The sequence below is a fragment of the Giraffa tippelskirchi genome, chromosome 6 (genome assembly GCF_054371585.1).
Source record: "Giraffa tippelskirchi isolate mGirTip1 chromosome 6, T2T-mGirTip1v1.2.pri, whole genome shotgun sequence".
Classification (NCBI taxonomy): domain Eukaryota; kingdom Metazoa; phylum Chordata; class Mammalia; order Artiodactyla; family Giraffidae; genus Giraffa; species Giraffa tippelskirchi.
Window position 1 is genome coordinate 32,433,577 of NC_137280.1, and position 24,062 is coordinate 32,457,638.

Here is a 24,062-nt window from a genome sequence, read left to right on the forward strand (position 1 = left end):
GGCATACTACAAATTACGGGAAAATATTTGTAAGAAAAGAATCAAAGGGTTAATATTTTTCATATAATAAGCTCTTAAAAAATAATGAGAAAATTTTGTGGCCATTTCTATTTCTTTCTTTGTGAGCTGCCTGAGCAAGAAATACATGAAAAATCTTTCTTACTAAAATCTTAAGAAAATAATGATTTATCAGTTTGAAGGATATAATGTCCAATATGGTGAAGGTGAAAAAAATAAAAATAATTAATATCAGTTCTCTCATATAAGCTGAAGGGAATATAAATTAGTTAATTCTATTGCAGGAAAATTGACAGTTCTTGTAGAAATCTTGTCATTTGGCATATTCTTTGAATCAGGACTTCGAATTCAAGGATTTTATCCTAAGAAAGTAATCTTGAACTTGCATAACAATTTGTCACTGAGGCTATTTGCTTTAAGGATGTGTATAATAATGAAAAACCAGGAACAACTATAGTAGTCTCAAATAGGGATTAATTAATGGAGTGAAGTGATATTATGAAGGGAATATTAGTCATTAAAATAACTATAGAAAAACCTAATGAGATAATCTTAATATATTATTAAGGAGAAAAAACAGGTTATAAACTAAGTACAGAAAGACTCTTCTTTAAATTAAAAATGACAACATATTTATGTATTTGCATAGAAAAAATGAATATATATGTGTTTATATATGTGTATATATGTCAATAGTGAATTGTAAAGCTAGATTATTTTGTTTTTCTGCTGTAAGTATTTTCCATTATTTTCTAAAAGGAACATGCACTTCTTTGATGAAAAGCACTCATTCCAAAAAAAAAAAACAGCAACAAAAACAAAAAATCAAAACACAATTCACATTCAACTTTCCTTAAGAAGATTCTTGGAAGGGTCTTAGATGGAGGACAAGATCAAAACCAAAAGGTAGAATTTATTACATGTTCAAATCTGCTGCTATGAATGCAAGTGAAACTTAATTCTCATTGAGGAGGGTGATTTGGACGAATAAGAGGAATTTGCTTGCAATAAGGAAGCCCTTAGAAGGCATTCTACCCTGTCCCCGTTCATGGGTGGACCTGGGTGCTAAATATCTTTTCACTAAGTTCCAGGATGAAATCAGTACACCCAGAGAGGACACTTTGGTAGAGCCCAGCCCCATGAGAGCAGGAGCCAAGGCCAGGCTTCGGGTAGGTAAGTGTCCCAGGGTGGCTGGGGTATGACCAGCATTGGCTCTGGTACCCAGGATGGCAAGACAGCAGTGATTGTGCACAAAACAGGATGACTTTCATTTTCTTGGTATTTCTTAGAATGATCATACCGCATACTCCCAATGACATTAGCTTCTGGAGCAGTAATCATGTTTCCAGAGAAAATACTTCGAAAGTGAGGCCACGAATGCCCCCACCTCATGTTACAGACACCTCAGAATTACCTCGATGCTGGGCTACACCCGAGAACCTCTGCTCTCCTTGCTGTAATTCATGACTGCAGATTCCGAAATCTTTTCTCAGCAATTTGTGCTGCTTTGGTGTAGCCTCAGGCCATCGCTCTCTGCTCTACTTCCAAAGGTTTTAATCATCCCCATGTTTCCCTTTCCTTTTTTCCTCCTGCCTTAAAAAAAGCAACTTGAAGATGGGCACCCATCTGCCTGGAAGATTTTCTGATTTCATAAACCTTAACACTTTCTGCACCAGATGAGTGTAATTCTTATTTTCTTAACACATCCTTGCGATAATGAGGGGTGGGTTGCCTCTATCTTGAGAATGAATTTGGCTGTTTCCGAATGCCACTGGACTACAGTACCCGGTAAACTATTCATCTTTTTAGAATGGGAGAAGATTTTCCCCTACTTGCTCACTATCTGTTTCTTAAGTGGATTCCAGAAATACGCTTTCAAAGGATGCCATGAGTGTAATGACAGGACAATCATTAGCTACCTGTCTCTGAAATGATATAAGACAGAGCCGATCTCTGTGTCAAGAAGTATAATTCCTCCTAAGTCAGCGTTCCTCTGTGGAGTTTGTCAAGAATGGAGAGCAGGTCAAAGGGGGTTAACTGACACATCCAAGTACAGAAAGTTCAGTGTTGCCTCATTTGACCAATTACACATTGATAATAGCAAAAGTGAAGGCTAAGAGAAACATATAAAGGACCATTATTCGAGACTGAAAGCCAAGGCATCTCACTTACCTCTAGTGTAGTTAATACAATCTTCTCAACTGAAGAAAAATAAGCCTCCCACAAGAATTGTGTCTGCTGTCTAAGTGCTAGGATTTTATCCTGATGAATAGACCTGATTGTAGAAGGAATCTGTAACACAAGGTGAACATATAATAACTATAACTGGAAAACAACGAGATGCCATTTGATCAAAATAACCCGCTCGGGTTAGACTTTTATTCTTCATAGTGTTCTGCTTCTAGCATACAGATCTACTAAAAACCACCAACCCCTAGACTGAAAAGCCCTTAAGAGGTGTTAGCTAAAAAACAGCATTTACTGGGAGTGGGCATTAATGACCTTTAATGACCTAATACACGACCATTAGAGCTCACTTCTAAGATTTGGTAGCAGCGTATCACTTGCATAGTGTTCCTATAGTAGCCTCTGCCATTTCCTAAGAATCCCACATGCCCTTGAACCTGCCCATGGACAATCAAATCCTTCAGAGAAGGGGCTATAGTCTTGGAGCAAAGCTGAGAGCCATTATGTCCCAAGCACTTCTAAGATATGCCACCCTCAGGACTACTAACGACCTACAGAAGGACCTTCAGGGAATGTCTCGGAGTCTGTTCATTTAATATGCAGCTGAGGGTAATTATTTCTATGTGCATGTATCTCTTTTCTCTCCCTGAAAGCTTTCTGCTCCCCAGACCTCTCTTTTTGGCTCTAGTGCTCACCCCAAACTAACACGATCTGTCATGTGTGCTTAGCTAACACTGCTATCTACCAGGCTGTACAATTTTAAAGGAAGAATCTATGCCCTGTCCATCCAGCTAAACACTTTATAGCTAGGATAGTGGCTTTTATGTACAGACACACCTCAGAGATACTGTGGGCTCTGTTTCTGACCACTGCAATAAAATGAATATCACAATAAGGCGAGTCACACAAAATTTGTTTGGTTTTTCAGTGCATCTAGAGGATTCCCAGGTGGCAGAGTGGTAAAGAATCTACCTGCCAATGCAGGAGATGCAAGAGACACGGGTTTGATCTCTGAGTCAGGAAGATCCCCTGGAGTAGAAAATGGCAACCCACTCCAGCATTCTTGCCTGGAAAATACCATGGACAGAGGAGACTGGTGGCTACAGTCCATGGGATCACAAAAGTCAGACACCACTGTGTACCACCACCACCACCATCAGCCCATCTAAAAGTTACTTTGGCACTATAGTCTATTAAGTGTACAGTAGCATAGTGTCTGAAAGCACAAAGTAAATACCTTAATTAAAATACTTTATTCCAAGTAAAAAAAAATGCTAACCATCTGACAACACAGGCTTATGACAAACCTTCAATTTGTTAAAAAAAAAAAAAAAAGCGCTTCTATGAAGCACAATAAAGCAAAGCAAAATAAATGAGGTATGCCTGTAGTAGCTATTTAATAAATAAAAGTCAAATTGACCACGGCCATCTGAAGCCACCGAAGGGATATTATTATTTTCACTAGTAGTATAGCTCAATGGTTAAGCACAGGAGTCAGACCAAGGTAAGAGTCTTGGCTCTACAGTTTACTAGCTGTGCTTCCTTGAACAAGTTACTTGATCTCTCAAAGATTCCATCTCCTCAGTTATGAAACAGGGATAAAGTTCTAACATCATTGTAAGGTTGTAATGAAGAGCACCTAAGTGCTTCACACAATGCCTAACACACGGGAAGTTTAACTGACAAAGTAATTATTACTACTACTACTGTTATTGACTTAAGGGTGATGATATGCAAAGTTGGACCAATTGCTTAATGTTTGCCTGTGAACTTGCTTGGGTCTGGAGCTCTGAAATGTACTTTCTGGTTGTCTGGTGAGTTTCTTGGCTTGTTCCCTATCTTCACCTAAAGCCCAAGGTCTATTTCATTTATAGAGTCTACATTCTTAGGGGAGATTCCTTGTGATTAGCAAGTGCCCTTTGGTGTTCACCTCTTTCTGCATGCCTGCCTCCCTAATATGTAACTAATCAGACAGGCATGGGAGCCTGGACTGAAGCAGAAATTCTCCACTAGCTGTTTTAATAAGAAAGTTACCCATGACATCGTGACTAAGACTACATCTGAATTTCCAGTGGAGGGGAAGGAAGTAGGAACATATTTTTTTTTCAAGACCACTTCTACGGGAAGTCAGAGAACTTTTTCACAGTACCGACATAAGGACAAGCTCACTTGCTTTGGCGATGTCCAAAAGCTGATACTAAATCTGCAGCCCCAGTGTATATCTGGATTCTCAACACTGAAGCAGCATGGAGGCAACAGGTAATGGAGAAAACATTTGCCTGAAATCAGAGCTCAAGGTCAAGTGGAAATAAAATATCCTTGAAGAAGGCGGAGAAACCACTCAGATCATCAATCCCTGATAAGCCAAAGAATTTAATTTTATTTACTGAGAAAATTACCCAGATAGCCAAAGAAAGATTAGACAAAATTTATTCTCCTCAATTTTCATAATCATGCCCTCTTCTGAGTGTCAGTGGTATTTTCTAAGAGTCATACAGGTTGATACTTCACTGTTTTATTGTGATGATGAGGAAACAGTCCATTAGAAAAATGTCAAAAGCTATCATCACTATGTAGTCTCCAGAAAACTGAGTAGACTGTGGTTATAAAGGCAGAATGGTATATCACACATGAGTCTATCAATACATCCCCTCTCTTATATAAGCTACATCTTGCTGTTACTATATCAAGTGAAATATATTCTACCCGTCTGTGCATACACGTGTCTGACAGCAGTCTGCAAAGTGCTCTGGAAGATAATTCCAATTGATTGAAAAGACAGAGTTTTAATGCCATTTGGCTATTGGTTATTAATCTGCTTGTCCCGAGAGACAGGTATGGGAAAGTGATAAATTAATTGCAATTTGGCCAGATTGTTCGAAGTGGCAGAACCCAGTAAAGTCTTAATAAAAGGTCATGCATGGTAACCGAACTAATGCAATCTACCAAGATAGACACAGGAAAGCAACAGTAAGCTCTCTTGGTGACATGACGACAAGACTACATGCAAATAAAAACATCTGAGCTGTTCTAAAACAGGAAATGAAAAATGGTAACATAACAAAAACATTTCCCAGAGCAGACATTTGGGCTGGGTGCCAGTTCTTTAAAACCATTGTCAATGACAGTACAGTCGTCATTCAATATGGAGGCAGCTGTGCAGACAGACTGCATATGAGAGAGGAAAATGCCAACGAGTTTGAGTGGGTGCACAATGAAAAACAAAACCCCCAGCATCAAGCCAAAATGTTGCTTCAGAAGGTGAAATGCTTCTGGAGAATCAACTCTGGTGAAATGGCAGAGATCAGACAACCACAGTTTGGTACCCTGGAATCCACTCCATTTCAAAGACAAACTCCCAACTTATTCATATCAAATTCATGAGAGTGTGGGTACACAATTGCAGAAATTATGGCTGGTATTTTTCATTCCCAAATTTCCTTTAATGAGCATGCATCTTTAAAAAAAAAATCAAAGGAGGAAGGAAAAAGGCAACATGGAAAAGAACACATGTATCACTTTGTTAGGCCTTCCATGAGTGAATGTTTCCTTGGAGATCACAGATATGAATACCAGACACAAGGCACATTTTAGAGCCTGTGTTCAGCTTGCCTTGCTTAATCGATGTCTCTCCTGGATACAGGTATCTCACCTGTTACTTTAGGGAGAGTACTGAGTTATTTCACCAGTCAGTTAGCAGACTGGCCAGCAGGACATTAAAAAAAAATATCATTCTACAAATATTTGTGGTAGTTCAAGGTAAAGTACAATGTCATGAAAGAAATGATTAAAATATTACATCATTTTACAGAAAAGAGTATGGCAATTTATGCTGAAGCTAAAACATCATTGCACAAAATGCCTTTAGAAATTCTCAGTGACTGACTATTCTTGACCTGGGATTTCTCTGTGAGTATCACATTCCCCCTTCCCAGGCAGCTATTGAGATGTTCAGACTTTTATTAGGCATCCTTGTAGAAGTTTAGTTGATGTATATGCATGGATTTATTTCTGGGCACTCCATTCTGTTCTATTGAGCTATATACCTGTTTTTATGCCAGTATTACACTGTTTAAATGACTGTAGCTTTGTAATATAGTTTGAAACTAGAGATGATGATGCTCCAGCTTTATTCTTTTTCTCTTAAGATTGATTTGGCTATTTGGGGTCTTTTCTGGTTCCACACAAATTTTAGGACTGCTTTACTATTTCTGTTAAAAAAAAAAAAATGCCACTGGGATTTTGGTAGGAATTGCCTTGACTCTGTGGATCACTTCGGGTAATAGGAACATTTTAATAATTAGCAAGTCTTAATTCTGCAATACAGGACAACATTGTTGAAACTTGAAGACACGATACTAAGTGAAATAAACCAGTCATGGAAAGAAAAATATTTCATGAGTCCACTTTCATGTGTTCAGTTGCTCAGTCATATCTGACTCTTTGTGACCCCATGGACTGTAACCCACCAGGGTCCTCTGTCCATAGAATTTTCCAGGCAAGAATACTGGAGTGGGTTGCCATTTCCTTCTCCAAGGGATCTTCCCGACTCAGGGATCAAACCCACGTTTCTTGCATCTCCTTCATTGGCAGGCAGGCAAATTATTTTACCACTGAGCCATCTGGGAAGTCTTCCATTTATATGAGGTATCTAAAATAGTCAAGTCCATAGAATTAAAGAGTAGAATGGTAGTGACCAGGGGTTGGGGGATGGGAACTGAGGAGTTTTTCATCAGCGGGCATAAAATTTCAGTTAAGCAAGATGAATAAGCCTAGAGACCTGCTGTAATACACTGTATTTACCTATACTCAACCATAACGAGTACACGTCAAAATTGGTAAAGAGAGTGGATTTCATGTTACGTGTTTTTACAACAACAAAACGAAATGAAAAAAAAAAAATCTACATAGCCAAAAATACAAGACAACTCCCCCCGCACACATTTTCATTTGAGGCTGCTCTTTTAAATATACATCTTAAAGATAACATTCACCCAGACTAGATCATTTGAGCAATGATAACACTAATGTCAAGAATCAGCCCTAGAGACCTGTCTTTCTGAAAATTAATCTGAAGGCAAATATGGAAACAGGAAAGGAGTACAAAGTGGAAGCAGAATTGTACAAAAACTCTCTGGCATGATTTCTAAATATTACAGATACTGAAGGGGGTAGATATATACCTCTTGTCAGTATCAACATTCATGTCCTCCACCTGTACCTTCTCCTTGTCCGAGTATATATTCCCTGGATCTGAGGAGATTGCGTACTAGGAAGTGAACGATGTCATGTTAAATGACTTCATATTCGCCATGACACAGGCAATTTGCTCCTGATAAAATTTCTTTTATAGAGCTGACCTTTTGGATTCATCTTCTTTGAAAGTTTGTACAGGGGCAGCAATAATCCACTGATCTGGGGAAGGCCACCACCCCTTCCTTACCTGTAATAACAATCTCTCATCGCCTATGACGGCAGCTTGGTTCCAATTAATCACTTCAGAGAATGGCAACTCCCATCCATTGCTGAGCATCACAGGGACACAGGCGGCCTGTGCAAAGAAGGGCACTGTGAGTGTGAGGGAGGTGGTGGCAGGAGGAACCGTTCCAATCAGGAGGGTGAAATCGGTACAAATTCAATTACTGGCACGAATCCTGGACTGCTGAGGTCAATAGAAAAGTGGGCTTTTATGAAGTCATATGAAGGTTGTCCGTATTCAGCTGAGATTTTACCATTTGCAAGTTGTGCCTTAGAATGTGAAAACCCCATTTCTATTCTTGTACCTGGTTTGGCTGACCTCACTTCTACGGAGACAGCTGGCCTCGTTGAAGAAGTTTTACTGACGTAACAAAATCGTTCACCAACAAAATCCTAGCATAAACCCCACCTTGAATATACATGGTTTTGTCAATGAAAATGCTACAGTTCACGTGCAAAGTGCTTCACCCCAATGTCCTGAGCAACAAAGAGCTGAACAGGACTTGGTTTTCCTGATAAAGCGTTTTGTGGACTTAATTCTTACAGAGTTCACTAGGTCAGGCAAATACTGGAACCAGACTTGGTCCCTTCCCCGTGGAGGGATCCTGACCAACTTACTACCTGCACAATGACCTAAGAGCCTAAAAACACCAGGCTAATGAGAAAATTCTGGTTGCAAAGAACCCGCAATCCTAAGCAGAGACCAGTTTGCTCCACGCAACATCCCCAGGGCTAGGAGAATGTTAGAGATGATATGCTTCCTAGGACGTGCCAGAAAAGACTTTCAAGAAAAAGAAGCCCTCCTGTTGGAGGACAGTACAAAACATTGGAAGCATGGCAACAAAAGCACAGATTCAGGCAGGGGCAGAGTGCAAAGGAAGAAAGGACACAGCAGCAAGGAGTTCAGGAGCGGAGGAGGTGAGAGGTGGAAGGTGTGCTTTCTTGCCAACAAGGAAGGCTGGATGCAACTTCTGGGTGAGAATTTATGAGAGTAAAGGTTAATGGTAAAAGAGTCCTGAAGCTCTGGGACCTCAGACCTGCAGCGCCTGGGAAGAGCCAGGCTGAGAGAGTGCCTCTACCTTGCTGGGGGTCATGCTCAAAATTCAGAGGAGCCAAGTGATGACTGCAATGGGGACAGAACAAGTTTGATTTGGGGAAATACCACTCATCAGCCGTCTTCACCGCTATTGAAACTGGCTTCCAAGGAGAAGGGCTGAGCCTCCATGAGGAGCCCGGCTCTGCTCCCTGGTGGGCAGTCAGATCTCCTCTCTGCAAGCCCATCTCTGAGAACCCACCTTCCCTTGAGATTCCCACTGAATCTCCTCATGTCCAAAGGCAGGGAGTAAATCCTCCTTTCGCCCCCCAAGCATAGAAAAGGTTGCTGATTTTCTTGGGAAAACAGATTTCAGGTGTTCAAGGCAAACCGTGCCTTGGTTTAGATCCCAGGAGATGTGTTAAGGTGAACCCTCCTCCTCCCACCCTGCACTCTGTCTGACGTCAGTTCTCAGCTCCATTCTGGGGATGCTCAGGGTCTCTTACCTGCAGAGCCTCCAGGAACCTGAAGGACCCAAGCCTGCGACCACGAGGAACCAGACAGAAAGTGGCATTGTGCAGCATTTCCCGATAATCATACCTAGAAGGAGAAGAGGCACCATCAGCAAACAAAGACCATTAAGAATGGGGTTGGGGTGAATGGGCACACCTAGGGTGCGTGAAACCACCCAGAGCAACTTGGGTGGTACACAAGCCAGCCCCACTTTTCCAGGGGGAAGGCAGGAAGGGTTGTTGCACAGAGGAATGGAAATGTGACCCTTCCCACTGGACAAAGCAATTAGGGTCTTGTGCAAACAATACATAAAAGACAAGTCTGATGGTCTCAGTAACATTTTGGCTCGCTCAGCCTTGACTTCGCAAATCAGGTTTTTTCGTGTCTTGGCAAAAATATATTGCCTTCCTCAGCTTAAAAAAATAATCACTGCTAGTTGTTCTTTTATAATGCCATATCATTCAGGAACCTGAAGACTGCTCTTGTTTCCTACCTACCCCATGAAACCATGCTATTAAAATCTACTCAGGAAACCTCCATTCCGAGCACAAAACATTTATTTTCTCCTTCAAGCTGGAGTTTCTACTTTTAACCAAGAACATTCGGTTACCCCAAGCACTCCTGTGTAAGAATGGTTGGCATGGAGGTAAGAGAGAAGGAGCCAGCCCAAAAAACTGGGAAAGAGAAGAAATAACAAGAGAACAAAAAATACTCAGGGCTGTGGGAGACTGGGCAAGAGATGAGATGATCGTGTCTTTCACTCAAATACCACTGAGCCAGCTCACGTTGTTACTGCACTGGAGAAAAATGCAAAATCGAACAGGAATGTCACCTGTCTCTTTATGTCAGCGGAGTTCAGGGAAAGACAACAAGCACCTCCTTTTGTTTAGGGCTGGCACTTGAAACATGATTTCCACAAACCCAGTCCTAAACACACAGCTGAAAGTTCACTCGGAGTTGAAGCAAAGTTGGGAAACTGGAGATGGCTCATGTCCTGGGACGGCCCAGCTTCTCAGGGCTAGGATGAAATCACACTAGTATGAAATCGCTCTCGTTTTTCAAGAACTTCCCCGGCTTGGCAGACAGGTGTGACTTTGACAGTAGCATATGTCACCAGCATTTTCTGACTCTAATAGTCTAATTTAATCATAGCCTGGAGGCATTGGATTCTTCCCTCCTCTTTGGGGGATACTGATATATACATTTATATTTTTAAAGTCCACATCTATTTTTATAATCTTACACAAACTAGGCATATGGGAGTAAGCCAATTTTCAATTATAAACCTGTCATTAAGAAGAGACATAATGCAAAAGACCATTTGCTTAAACAAGCGTGTACAACTAATTTGCACAAGAAAAGGTCACCATGAATGGATTATCTCCATTGAGAGTAAAATTTTAAAAAAGAAAGAAAGAAAAAAGAATATCCTTGCTGCGTTAATTAAACCGTAAAATAGACTTCAAAGTGGAAAGGTTTTTAAGAGGGCTCAAATTTAGCTAAATGAAAAAAAATATTAAATTATGATAGTAATGGCTTCTCTTTTCCTCACCAAACATAAGGAAATAATTGACAAGGATCTCAGGCTCAACTGTTGATAATGTCTGAATATCTATGTAATCAATGGAGACCGGGGAAACACACACACACACACACACACACACACATACACACACACACACACACAATGTATGTATAAAGTTTAAACTGAAACTTTTTTAATATAAAAAGGTCAAATATACTTGAGGCTACAGGAAAGTTTAATAAATACTCAGAATAGAAATCCCTAAGGGGCTGGAACAGAAGGCCCTACCTCCTCATCATTAGGCTGCTAAAAATGTAAAACCCTATTAATGTTCCGGATTGTAACAAGTTTCAAAGTTTTCAGCTGCAGAATTTACTTGAGGGAAGGAGCAGAGGGAAAGGAAAAGCAGAAAACTTGTCAGAAAAACTCAAATGACAGTTATTCAAGGTGTGGATTTTTAAGTGGTTGTAGAGAGGGATTTGCTGATGTATCGAATAAAGCTTCATGATTGAAGCTAGTGTTCATTCACATAATAAGTAACAGGAGAAAGGCACAAGCATTCTTGCTGGAATCAGGAATCCACTAGGTAAGCTGTGAAGTTAAGAACGAAACGATGGGCTTTCTGGGCCTCAGTTTCCTCATCTGCAAAATGAGTCAGTTGGGCAAGTTGACTAAACATTGTCTGGAACATTCCATAATTCTTTCTTTTTTTTTTTTTTAAATTAAGTATTTCTTAAGGGTTTTTTTGTTTGTTTGTTTGATATGGACCATGTTTTAAAAGTCTTTATTGAATTTGTTACAGTATTTGTTCTGTTTTATGTTTTTAGGTTTTTTTTTTAGTTGTGAGGCATGTGGGTTCTCAGCTCCAAGACCAAGGATTGAACCTGCATTCTCTACAGTGGAAGGCGAAGTCTTAAATCACTGGGCCGCCAGGGAAGTCCTTTCATTACTCTTTATTCTTTCATTATTTTATGTCCCTTTGAGACTATCCCACTGCTCCAAAAGTTTCCACAACCATTGTATGTATGTATGTGTGTATATGTGTCTAAGGGACTTCCTGTGGCGCTAGTGGTAAAGAATGTGCCTGCCAGTGCAGGAGACAAAAAAGACACAGGTTCGATCCCTGGGCATGGCAACCCACTCCAGTATTCTTGCCTGGAAAATCCCATGGGCAGAGGAGCCTGGGGGGCTACTGTCCATAGGGTCACAAAGAGTCGGACATGACTGAAGTGACTTAGCGTGCATGTACTCAGACACACATATATTTCTATAGAAACCTGCCTGTATACACAATGAGCAATGTGTGTATTTATACTGACATACAAAGACACACAGAAACATAAGCACATATAACTTAAAACAATGATTTTCCTATTTCTAACCATGCTCAGCCCATGAACCATTGGCTCTAGTGACAGTGAGCCTATGAATGACTGTGTATGACAACTGAAGAAATAATGATGCCTGCAAGGGGGATGATGGTCCTAACAGAGTACGTATGGGCGGTACTCTCCCGACTCAGCTCAGCTCTTTGGTCTGCTCATATGCCCACATCTACCTCCTTCTAAGAGCTTAAACTCTTTCATTTACTCAGTCATTCTTTCTAGAAATACTATGTTCCAAGCACTGTTCTAGTCCTGGAGAAGATGCTTCTCCTGCTGCTGGACCTACCAAAGACTCATCAGATAACTAAAAAAGGCTGACGAGGATTTCAGGGGTAGTATCTCCTGAGGGTAGGTGTTCTAAGTATACTGCAGAAGGCTGGCCTTCCAGAATGACACAGTAAGGAATTCTGTGGACGCTCCATCCAGCAAGACACCAATTTCCCTGGTGCAAATTATAAGAACATTCACTGAAAAAGTTGATATGCATGAACTTATTGATAAAACAGAAACAGACTCACAGACTTAGAATGACCTTATGGCTACTAGGGGGTAAGAGTTGGGGACAGGGGGGCATAGTTAGGAAGTTTGAGATGACACGTACACACTGTTGTATTTAAAATAGAAAACAAACAAGGACCTACTGTAGAGCACAGGGAAAGTGGCTCAATATTCTGCAATAACCTAACTGGAAAGAGAATTTGACAAGAATAGATACATGTATATGTCTAACTGAAGCACTTTGCTGTACACCTGAAACTAACACATTGTTAATTAACTGTGCTTCAATATAAAATATAAAATAGTTTTATCTATATAAAATATAAATATTTTATAAATATAAAATAAACTATTTATTAAATATAAATAACATATATTTATATTAAATATAAAATAAATAAATATAAATAAACTATTTATTTAAATAAATAAATAATAATAACTGTGCTTCAATATAAAATAAAAAGTTTAAGAAAGAACACTCATTGAAAATTTCTAGAAATTGTCCTAAGAGCATCATGACAAGTGGAAAACCATTTGTTCAGGAAAATCTACCGAATCTCAAGAACTGTGAGTGTCTGGGGCATCTGAGCCCAGATCTCCATTACCAACTCTCACTAGCTCTGCCTTATAGAAGCTCTAATGTAGTGAGTATAGCCGAGAAGACTAGGATCCCTCCACCCTCAGCTCTCATCAAGAAAGTGAAAAGACAACCTATAGAAAAGGAAAAAAACATTTTCAAATTATCAATTTGGTAAGGGACTTTATCCAGCAAAGGTAAAGAACTCTTGCAAACCAACAATCAGGACAAATAATCCAATTTAAAAACAGGCAAAGGCTTTGAATAGATATTGTTCCAAAGATAATATGTCAAGTGCCAATAAGTACATGAAAAGATACTTCACCATTAGTCATTAGGGGAATGCAAATTGAAACTATGAGATATCATTTTACACCACAAGGATGGCTATAATCAAAAGGACAGATGACAACAGGTACTGATGAGAAACTGGAATATAAACCTCATATATTGCTGGTGGGAAGGTAATATGGTACAGCTCCATTGGAAAATAGTTTGGCAGTTTATTTTAGAACTAAAAATGAGCTTAGTGTATGACCCAGCAATTGCACACTTGGGCATTTATCCCAGAGCAATGAAATTTATTTTCACGCAGAAACTTGTCCACGAATGTTCAGTTTTATCCTTAATAGCCCCAAACTGTAAACTATCCAAATATCCTTCAATGGGTCAATCAGTCAACCAATTGTGGTACACGTATAACTTAGAATACTTACTAGCAAAAAAAGGAAATGAATCACAGATACATACAAGCAACCTTCAGGAAATTATTCTCAGTGAAAAATCCAATCTTGAAAGGGCACACACTGAATTATCCCATTTATATAGCATTCATTAACTAACATAATTACTGGGATGGAGAACAGATTAGTGGTTATCAGTGGATAGGGATGGGGGAAAAGATGGGGAGACGACAGGTCAAGTGAGGGGGACAATCTTTTTAGTGACCAATTCTTACCTATGACTTAAGCTTAGAAGTATAAATCATATTGAAGTCATAAACTTCTTAAAAACAAGAAATAATGAACATATGAGATCCTAAGCAAGAAGGTAAGTAGATGAGGGAGGCAACTAATCTCAGATACAGATTTAATTAATAATGGTTTTGTTACCCTTTTCAGATGGCCATGAAGTCCCTGCTTGTATAGATGATGACACAGAAGCTAGAACAGTTTCTATAAACTACTGCAATGAAAAATGCAGTAAAAATGACATGACCCCGTATTTAACCTGGAAACCAAAACCATTCTACAGCCGTAATAATTTTCTCCTTAAAGGTGTATTGAATAATGTATGGGATACAACCCATTTAAAATGGGCCATATAATAATGCATAATTGAAGTCCTTCCCCTCCATACGAAACACATTCTTTTTTTCTTTTTTGGCTGGCAGCAATTCAGTGCAACCAGGAAATGGGTAGAGGGCAATGTGGCATTAGTGCCAGGGTCCTCACAGTACACTCTTCCAACTATTAGCATCATCTGGGAAACTGGTAGAAATGTCAATTCTCAGCCTCACCCAGGCCTGCAGAATCAGAAACTCTGGGGGAAGGGCCCAGAATTTCATGTTTTAATAAGCCCTCCAGGTAATTAAGATGCACCCCAAATTTTGAGAACCACTGGCATGGTAGTGAAGAGCTTAGTAATTAAGAGCTTAGTGGTTAAGCAGCTTTAGACCCAGCCAAGCCTGGGTTCCCCTTTTATCTTTGCTATTCACAAGCTGAGTGATCTTGGGAAAAGTTATTTAATTTGTCTAGATCTTTGTCTCCTGGTTGGCAAAATGGGGATAATACTTTTACTGGGAGGACTAAATGATACATTTTAACTAAAGCCCATTGTACTTTATAAACAATCCATAAATGGTAGCTGTAATTATGATGATGGAAGGGAGGCAACCAAACAGAATGAAAAGTACAGCCAATTTGAAGTCAGAAAGCCTGGACTGAAGAATTTGGGTTCTGGACCTACCACTTTCCATGCACCCCTGTGCAAACTGTTTAACTCCTCTGAGCCTCAGAGATGTGAGGATTAAATGAGATCAAGTACATACAGTAGAAACTGCAACGCGCTACACGATTGTCGATTTTTGTCGAAACTACAGCAATTCAAGAGGAATAAAAACATTTCAAAAAAGTAACAAACAAATGAAAAAGATCAGATTCCCAAAGACAGTGCCAGGGAGAAGTGTGGAGCAGACCCTTGGAAATTAAACAAAAACAGAAGCTATGAATCACAACAGCAGCTTCTAATTGAAAGGATTTTGCCTTATTATCAAAAGCTCCATAGCCAAGGATGCTGCTGGCACAGCGTGCCCACGAGTCCTCCTGGGCTTCCCACAATTCCTTGGTAGGAATCTGCCATGCAAGCCTGTTTTCTGCTAATCAAAGAGGACAGGGAAGAAGTGAGGCAAGCCTGCATCTCTGTAGTCACACAGTTTTAGTCTCCCCCAATGGTGCTGCAGCTTGTCTCAAGTATTTATTTACAAAATAAATGAGGGACTTCCCTGGTAGTTTAGTAGCTAAGGTTCTGTGCTCCCAGTGGAGTGGTCCTGGGTTTGATCTCTGGTCAGGGAACTAGATTCCACATGCCACAGTTAAGAGTTTACACTGGGCTTAAGAATTAGAAAAAAAATAATAAAGAAATAAAGTAAGTAAACTGCTACAGCTGATTTGTTTTCTCTCAGCCCCTATCCTCATAAGTACTTAAACTTTTTTGCTTACCCTCAGGTTGGAATCACATTTCTGAAGGAAAAAAAAAAAAAAGAAAGAACACAAAAACAACTTATGACTGTTGTAGTTGAAGTGCTGTGGAATAAGACAAATAAGTTTCCTCAGCATCTCCTCTGTACTTTCTCTCATTCATTCAGCAAACATTAGCTGAATGCCTACCTTGTGTCAAGTACTGTTCAAGGAACTGATGGTCCAGGGAGAAGGTAGATGTCTTATCAAATGATTGTCATTTAGTGAGGGATATGGGAGGATGGAGGCAAGGATGCAGCGAAGACCAATGACAGTCACTCCTTGGCTCTGGTGGGGAGAGAGAAAAGGCGGCCTGTCTCCTGGAGGAAGGGAGACTCTCAGCTAAGTATTAAAGGAAGAGCAAGACCCAGCCTGGGGCTTTCCTTGTGGCTCAGTGGTAAAGAATCTGCCTGCCAATGCAGGAGACATGGGTTCAATCCCTGATCTGGGAGGATCCCACATGCCACAGAGCAACTAAGCCTGGGTGCCACAACTACTGAGTCTGTGCTCTAGAGCCTGGGAGTCCAACTGCTGAGCCCATGTGCCACAGCTATCGAAGCTCACACGTCCTAGAGCCCATGTTTCACAGCAAGAGAAGTCACTGCAATGAGAAGCCCCAGCACCACTAGAGAGTAGCCCCCGCTTGCTGCAACTAGAGAAAACCCTGAGCAAAGCAGTGAAGACCCAGCACAGCCAAAAATAAATAAATACAACTTAAAAAAAAAAAAAAAGTCTGGAAAATTGCTGAGAGGAGGCCACGGGCGTTTCTGGTGGTGGAGCTAGCAGAGGAGGAACAGAGACACCAAAGTGAGATAAACTGCCCACAGTCTGGGGTCGGGGGTGGGGAGGGGCCAATGAGGCTGCTGGTACAGGCAGAGTTTCCCTGGAAAGATCACATGCGATTGCTGCCGGACCTCAGACATGACCCTGTGTGGGTGGCCATGAGCCACTGAATGGCTCAATGACCTATCACGGAAGGAACTCTTAGGCAGGACTTGATATAAGCCAACTTGACAGGCAGGCATGGAGTTCAGAGAGCCCCATAACCTTGCCAATGCAGGTCATATCGAAGGAGCCACGAGGCTCCAGCTCCAGGCTTTTTGATTCTAAAGGACCTTTGCTCTCCACTACATGATGCTGCCTCCTGGGGCAGTTCACACAAATGCAGCTTCGGACACAGTGACGTCCTTAACGGTTCGCCTAGTTTCAAGCACTGGCAACAGACAGCCCCGTTTCAAAGGACTCTTTCTCCCCACTCGAAATTCTGCCCCTGTCACATCCGGAGCTCAGTCTGCGATGGTGCTCTGTCATCTAATAACGATGGCCCTTTTGTGGACTGCTACAGATTTAACACTTAACAAATTTCAATTATTTCTGAGAAAATCCCCAAATCCATAGCATGTCATAATATGAAATTGGTCCAATACACAGATTTGAACTGAGAAACCTATGAGTGGGAACCAACCTTTTAGCTGGAAAATAGGTCCACTGGCCACCATTTTATCTCTACGTGTTGTCTTGTAAGGAACACAGGGAAAAGTATAGGCCCCCTGTGGTCCTTGTGAATTCACGGGACTCATGGAGCCTCCATCTCTTCACACCACCTGTGTGCACAGTTTCTGTGCCCGTGAATGAGCTACTCCACATTCCCGAGTCAGGGAAACGCACATGGATTATCCTAGCGTGCGGCGCTGGTAACCAGAGAGGCTGCAGACTCAAGGACGCTTAGTGGCTCCCAACAGGAAGGTTCTCACTATTCGGAAATGGTGCGATTCTAGCCCAGCCCACTCTGCTGGGCTTGAACCTCTGGGGCACCTGGTCAGGCCAAGGATTATGAACTGATTTCTTAATGACGCTCTTCTGAATGACGCTGCCAATCCCTTTCACACTTCTCGGCTTTCCACAGAAGACCATCTTCTTTTTATGTTCATTTAAATTCATTTCAATACTGAGAAAGGAGGGAGGAATAGTGTGTGGGCTCTGGCTGGGGTGGGAGGCACCAACTCTCATATACTTTATCTCACTGAAGCCTCAGAGCCACCCGGGAAGTGGATACAGTTATACCTGCTTTTCACAGGGAAGAAGAAAGGGCCGGATGGACGCTTGGAATAAAAATATTGTGTCTGAACACACTGGATCATAACCCCACATCAAGTCTAAACTCACTTACTCCATCTCTACCCTTAATACCCACTGAAAACTCAAAACTGTAAACTTGAACCAGATGGTAGTCTTCACCTGCACACACTGAGGAATTTACCATGTACTAGGTACACCGTGCAGAAGACCACCTTGGTTCCCGCTCATTACATAGCAGCTCAATGGTGAAAATGTAAAAGCAAGTGACAAAAGTAGGACGGCCATTAATGGTGACAATTATAACAATCATCCCCCCACTGATTAAATGCTTCCTGTGGGTGGGGCAACAATCCGCATTCATTCCTGCCCTTTCTCTCTACAACCCCACGTGAAGTGGCCCCATTTTATAGACAATGAAGTTGAGGAGCCGGAGAAGGCAATGGCACCCCACTCCAGTACTCTTTTGCCTGGAAAATCCCATGGATGGAGGAGCCTGGAAGGCTTCAGTTCATGGGGTCGCTAAGAGTCGGACACGACTGAGCTACTTCACTTTCGCTTTTCCCTTTCACGCACTGGAGAAGGAAATGGCAACCCACTCCAGTAATTCTTGCCTGGAGAATCCCAGGGATGGCAGAGCCTGGTGGGCTGCCGTCTATGGAGTCGCACAGAGTCGGACACGACTGAAGCGACTTAGCAGTAGCAGCAGTTGAGGAGCCAAGGTTTTGTGGGGCTTGTACAGGGCGGACTCTGTTGTCTCAGAGCTGCCTAGAAGGAAGCAATAACATGGTGCCAGCAAAGGGGAAAGTGAAAGATTTTGAATATACTGTGCCCATGTCCGACTCTTTGGGACCCGATGGACTGTAGCCCGCCAGGCTCTTCTGTCCATGGAATTCTCCATGCAACAATATTGGAGTGGGTAGCCATCCCATTCTCCAGGGGATTTTCTGACCCAGAGATTGAACCTGGGTTCTTCGGCATTGCAAGCAGATTTTTTACCATCTGAGCCACCAGGGAAGCCCACTCCGTGCTGGGGATGTTAACAACACTAGGACGTTAACCTATTATCTGAAGGAGGTGAGCTTTTTGGAGCACCTGCTTTTGTGCTCAGCAATACCAAACTCCAAACTGCTCTGAGATAAATGCAATTCCAGGCCATGTTAGTCTAAATTCTTTCTTTTATTGGAAATAAAACATTTCTGAAAATGCTAAATAAAGGGCTCTCTGGGTACAGGGTGGAAAGAGAAGGGAGTGATAATTAAGGAGCCAGCAGAGACTGTGACCTCAGACGGATAAATAGGTCCAGAAGAGGCATACCCAGGTCTTGGCTCCAGAAGCTAAATGTCTGGGACCAACTCGAGGACAACCGAGAAGCCTGAGGTCATCACCTTACCATTAACCTTTCACCAGGCTCTGCGCCATGAAGATAAGCCAAGTGGAGCTGGGCCAGGAAGTGTGGACTGAAGCTGAGAAGCCAGAACCGGGACCGGCAGTATGGGCTGTCGAGCCTCGATGGCAACTCCTCTCCGGGGGGAGCAGCCTGTGGACAGGGAACTCCTTCTTCCACGTATCCTTCTTCCCCTCCACCCTGAAGAAAATCTCCACCCTGAAGAAAACCTGGTCCCCGAGTCCTGCCCAGAGACCCTCTGCTGCTCACACAGCACCCAGGCTGCCCTGTCTACTGCTCCCTCAGGATTAAGTTGCCTGTTTTCTTTTTTTTTCTTCCACTGGGCTTCAGGAGGCAGGACCAAAGGATCAAGGTCCAATTTCCTCTCGAACCAACCCCCAGGGCCTGGCCTATAGGAACCACTCCAAACATAGCTATGGGGGACTTCTTCTGGAGGTCCGGTGGCTAAGACTCCAAATGCTCCCAATGCAGGGGGCCGGGGTTTGATCTCTGGTCAGGGAACTAGAGGATGAGATGGTTGGACGGCATCACCAGTTCAATGGACATGAACTTGGGCAAACTCCGGGAGATAGTGAGAGACAGGGAGGACTGGCGTGCTGAGGTCCACAGGGTCTCAAAGAGCTGGACATGACTTAGTGACTGAACAATAACAGGGACGCCACATACCTCAACTAAAGATTCCACGTGCCACAAAGAAGATCAAAGATCCTGCATGCTACAACTGAGACTGGGCACAGCCAAATAAATAAATATTAAACAAAGAAACAAACAAAAAAGCATAGGTTTGAAATGGATGAAAAGTTCTCAGTGTCCACTGGTTTGCAGAAGAGCTTGGAAGCAATGGAGACACAAGGAAGAGATGAAAGCCCTTCGTTATAACCATCTCTGTCTACCTACTATCACAAGATGGCCCACTCTTGACTTTGCCAGGTCTTTCTAGGATGATCCGCACTCCCTGTGTTCAGCCTGAGCCCAACTGACTTAGAGATGGGAAAGGAGTGTGGTTTACATATAGTGTCTTCCTTTTGTACATTTTCCATCCCTTCTCTGCCTCTATTTCAAAGGCTTGGCAGTTTTATTAAAAAATTTTGTCTTCTCTCCGCACACTGATGGGAGAAGGAGGTGGGGGGATATGTGTTTCAGCAGCTCTGATAAATAGCATTATTTGCAAATCAAGTTACATGTGTGCACAGCACTATTCAAACTGAACCATCTCCTGGCTTTTCTCCATATCTAAACTAAAGAAAAAAACTGGAGAACCTCCTCCTGTCACGATAAACACTGCATCGGTGCAAAGATGATGGCTCCTCATCCCTCCCAAAGAACTGGGCTCACCCCCACTGTTTTGACCGCTTCCCTTCTTGAGCCAAGACATTCTTTCCCGCACAGCCAACCTTGGTCAGCCAGCGCTTGGATTAGGACAATGGCTGGAATTCCTGCTAGGCTGTTCTCGTCACCAGAGTAGGCATGACATAGGAGCTATTGAGTGGCAAATCTCACATACCCTGAATTCCTGGTCAGGGCCGAAGCCTTTCATCTGGTCCCTGTACTTAAGTGATTATAAAATACCTTGAGAATCCAATTACCAACAGCTAATGAAATGATGCTGGTTTCAGCTACCCTCATTTCCTGTCTCCTTTGCCACCTTTGCCATTCCTAGGCTCTACCTTCTGACTCTGACAGTCAGAGCCAGCTCACTTCTGGGCCGTTTGAGCAAATGAGCAAAGGAGACCTCAGAACTCTGCACAGGCAGAGATGGTGCATCGTCAAAAAAAAAAAAATTATAGGACACGGATGTCATATGAAAGCTGCATGAAGCTAGTTGTCTATGGAAAATTTAATCTCTCCCATCTGGGTATGTAATACATAAATGTACGAGTGCATATGTGCCTCCATGAGACACAAAAATATGTGTGATGATGAACAATCTGATGCCATATACTGCTATTGATGAGATCACCCTCCCATGAGGGGTTTGGTCACTGGAGATTGAGAAAGCCCGTAAGTCTAGACTCTGACATTTCCTTTGGCAGAAGCACAAGAGTGCCCCAGAGTAAAGAGCCTGTGAAGCTCTGACTCATCTCTGCCTCTCCTCTAGCCATCTCTGCTCAGCACTGTTCTCCTTGAGAAACAAACAGCTAAGCAGCTAGTTAACTCCTGCTGCTGCTAAGTCGCTTCAGTCGTGTCCGACTCTGTGCGACCCCATAGACGACAGCCAACCAGGCTCCCCTGTCCCTGGGATTCTCCAGGCAAGAACACTGGAGTGGGTTGCCATTTCCTTCTCCAATGCATGAAAGTGAAAAGTGAAAGGGAAGTTGCTCAGTCGTGTCCAACTCCTAGCGACCGCATGGACTGCAGCCTACCAGGCTCCTCCATCCATGGGATTTTCCAGGCAAGAGTACTGGAGTGGGTTGCCATTGCCTTCTCTGAGTTAACTCCTAGGTGGCCTCATTTTGGGGAGAGGTTGTGGGGCAGAGAGAATGTTTAAGCAGCTGATGGGGAAGAGGTAGACCAGATGGCCCTGTAGATGCCTTCACGCTCTGATATTTACTTGCTGGACAAATGAAAGCTGAGCAGCTCTTGTGCCAAGTGGCATGCTGAGCACTGAGGAAACAAAGATGCAGAAGCTGCCCCCATATTCAGTTCAGTTCAGTTCAGTCACTCAGTCGTGTCCAACTTGTTGTGACGACCCCATGAACTGCAGCATGCCAGGCCTCCCTGTCCATCGCCAACTCCCGGAGTCCACCCAAACCCATGTCCATTGAATCGGTGATGCCATCCAACCATCTCATCCTCTGTCATCCCCTTCTCCTCCTGCTCTCAATCTTTTTTTTTAATTTCATGGGAACTAGAGTCTCCTCATTCCCCTCCTGCCTTTATCTCTTTAATTCTACTCCTTTGAGTTCCCACATAAGCAGAGCAACAAGGAGCAAAGTCTGGTTCTTACTAGTTTCAGATCAGAATAGTTCAATCTCATCCCCCCAAATCCATTTTCCATAGAGCAACCAAAGACAACTTTACGATGTCACTCCCAGGCTGAAAACCCTCCACCAACTCCTCGCGGCCCTGAGCATAACAGTCACGCCCCTTGCCCTGGACTGACAGGGCTCCCTGAAACTGGCTTCTGCCCACAGCTCCGAATCCCGTCCCCTCACTCACCATCTACAGCTACACTGTCCTCCTCTCAGTTTCTAGAAACTCCACACTCATTACCATCTCAGGGACTTGTACTTGCTATGTCCTCTGCCTGGAACATTGTTCTCCCAGATCTACCTCAAGACACATATCAGCCTTCAAACAGTGGCTCCTCCTCAGAGAGGCCCTCGGAGACCAGCCTGTGTTCCCAGCACTCACTGTCCCAATTCCCTATTTCATCTCGGTCCTAGGACTTACTGCTGTCTGAATTCCCCCATGTTTGTCTTTCTGGCCAACTGCTCCTATTCATCACTGTGACCCCAGCCACTAGATCAGCACTTGGACCACAGTCATCTTTTAAGAAAGATTTGTCAAATGAATGCCAGCTCTCCTTATTCCTCAGCCAATCCTGCCTGTGAGGTCACAAAGTATCCAAATCTCAGGGCACATTCGCAAGGGTAATTTTATAGGACAAGTTTCTAAAAGGATAAAAGAGAAGTTTTCTCTCGTCTTTGCTGTATGCCATACCAGCCTGATATCTCTGGTTAACATTAAGATTCATCAGCTTCTCCAAATGCCATCTGCTATGAAACCAAGGTCCCCTGAAAATATCTTTATAAAGAAAACTTTAAAAAAAAGACTTTTTAAGAGATGTTTATATAGAGTGATGGGATGGAAACTGCACGAAATAACCCCTAGAAAATGTAAGTTCTGGTCTTGACTTTGTTACTGTTTGATTTTATGAGACTTACTCTGGTTCTGAATCCATGCTTATTTATTAAATGGGACAATAATGCTAGTCTTGCCTACCTAATAATGAGGTCTACTGAGGATGTAATGAAACAGATGAGAGTATTATCCAAATTTAAGTAATATCAGTAAAGATGAAGCAAGCATATTTTTGGAATGGCCTTTGTACATATGAGGCATAATGCAGAGAATGCCAAAGGCTTGTTTCTTTTTCTTCTTTTTTGGGTCCCAAATTGTTATGTCCTCTCTCCCAAATGTATTCAGTTCTTCATAAGTGCAGATGATTTTCCAAAAGAAGCATCTGGAATAGCTAATTTGTTACCAAAGCCAATGATTAAAACACATATGATCCTGTGGGGCTGAAAGGCCTGCCATGATTCCCAGTTTTCCACTGTGTTGCTGCTGCTGCTGCTAAGTCGCTTCAGTCGTGTCCGACTCTGTGCGACCCCATAACGGCAGCCCACCAGGCTCCCCCGTCCCTGGGATTCTCCAAGCAAGAATACTGGAGTGGGTTGCCATTTCCTTCTCCAATGCATGAAAGTGAAAAGTGAAAGTGAAGTCGGTCAGTCATGTCCGACTCCCAGCGACTCCATGGACTGCAGCCTACCAGGCTCCTCCATCCATGGGATTTTCCAGGCAAGAGTACTGGAGTGGGTTGCCATTGCCTTCTCCGTTCCACTGTGTTAGGTTTCAGCTATTAACCCATCAGTCTGTTTTTGGCGTATGAATTTGGAATGA

General features: G+C 42.5%; 1 protein-coding gene across 1 annotated transcript in view; it reads right to left on the minus strand.

The window, feature by feature from the left end:
* EXT1 (exostosin glycosyltransferase 1) overlaps positions 1 to 24,062 on the minus strand; it is a 301,860-nt gene that overhangs the window by 29,347 nt on the left and 248,451 nt on the right. Inside the window, exons 2-4 of the mRNA XM_081505276.1 lie at positions 9,223 to 9,316; positions 7,649 to 7,756; positions 2,191 to 2,310 (exon numbers count right to left, since the gene is read on the minus strand). Of these exons, the coding sequence (XP_081361402.1) occupies positions 2,191 to 2,310; positions 7,649 to 7,756; positions 9,223 to 9,316 (322 nt within the window). The remainder of the gene's footprint in view (positions 1 to 2,190; positions 2,311 to 7,648; positions 7,757 to 9,222; positions 9,317 to 24,062) is intronic.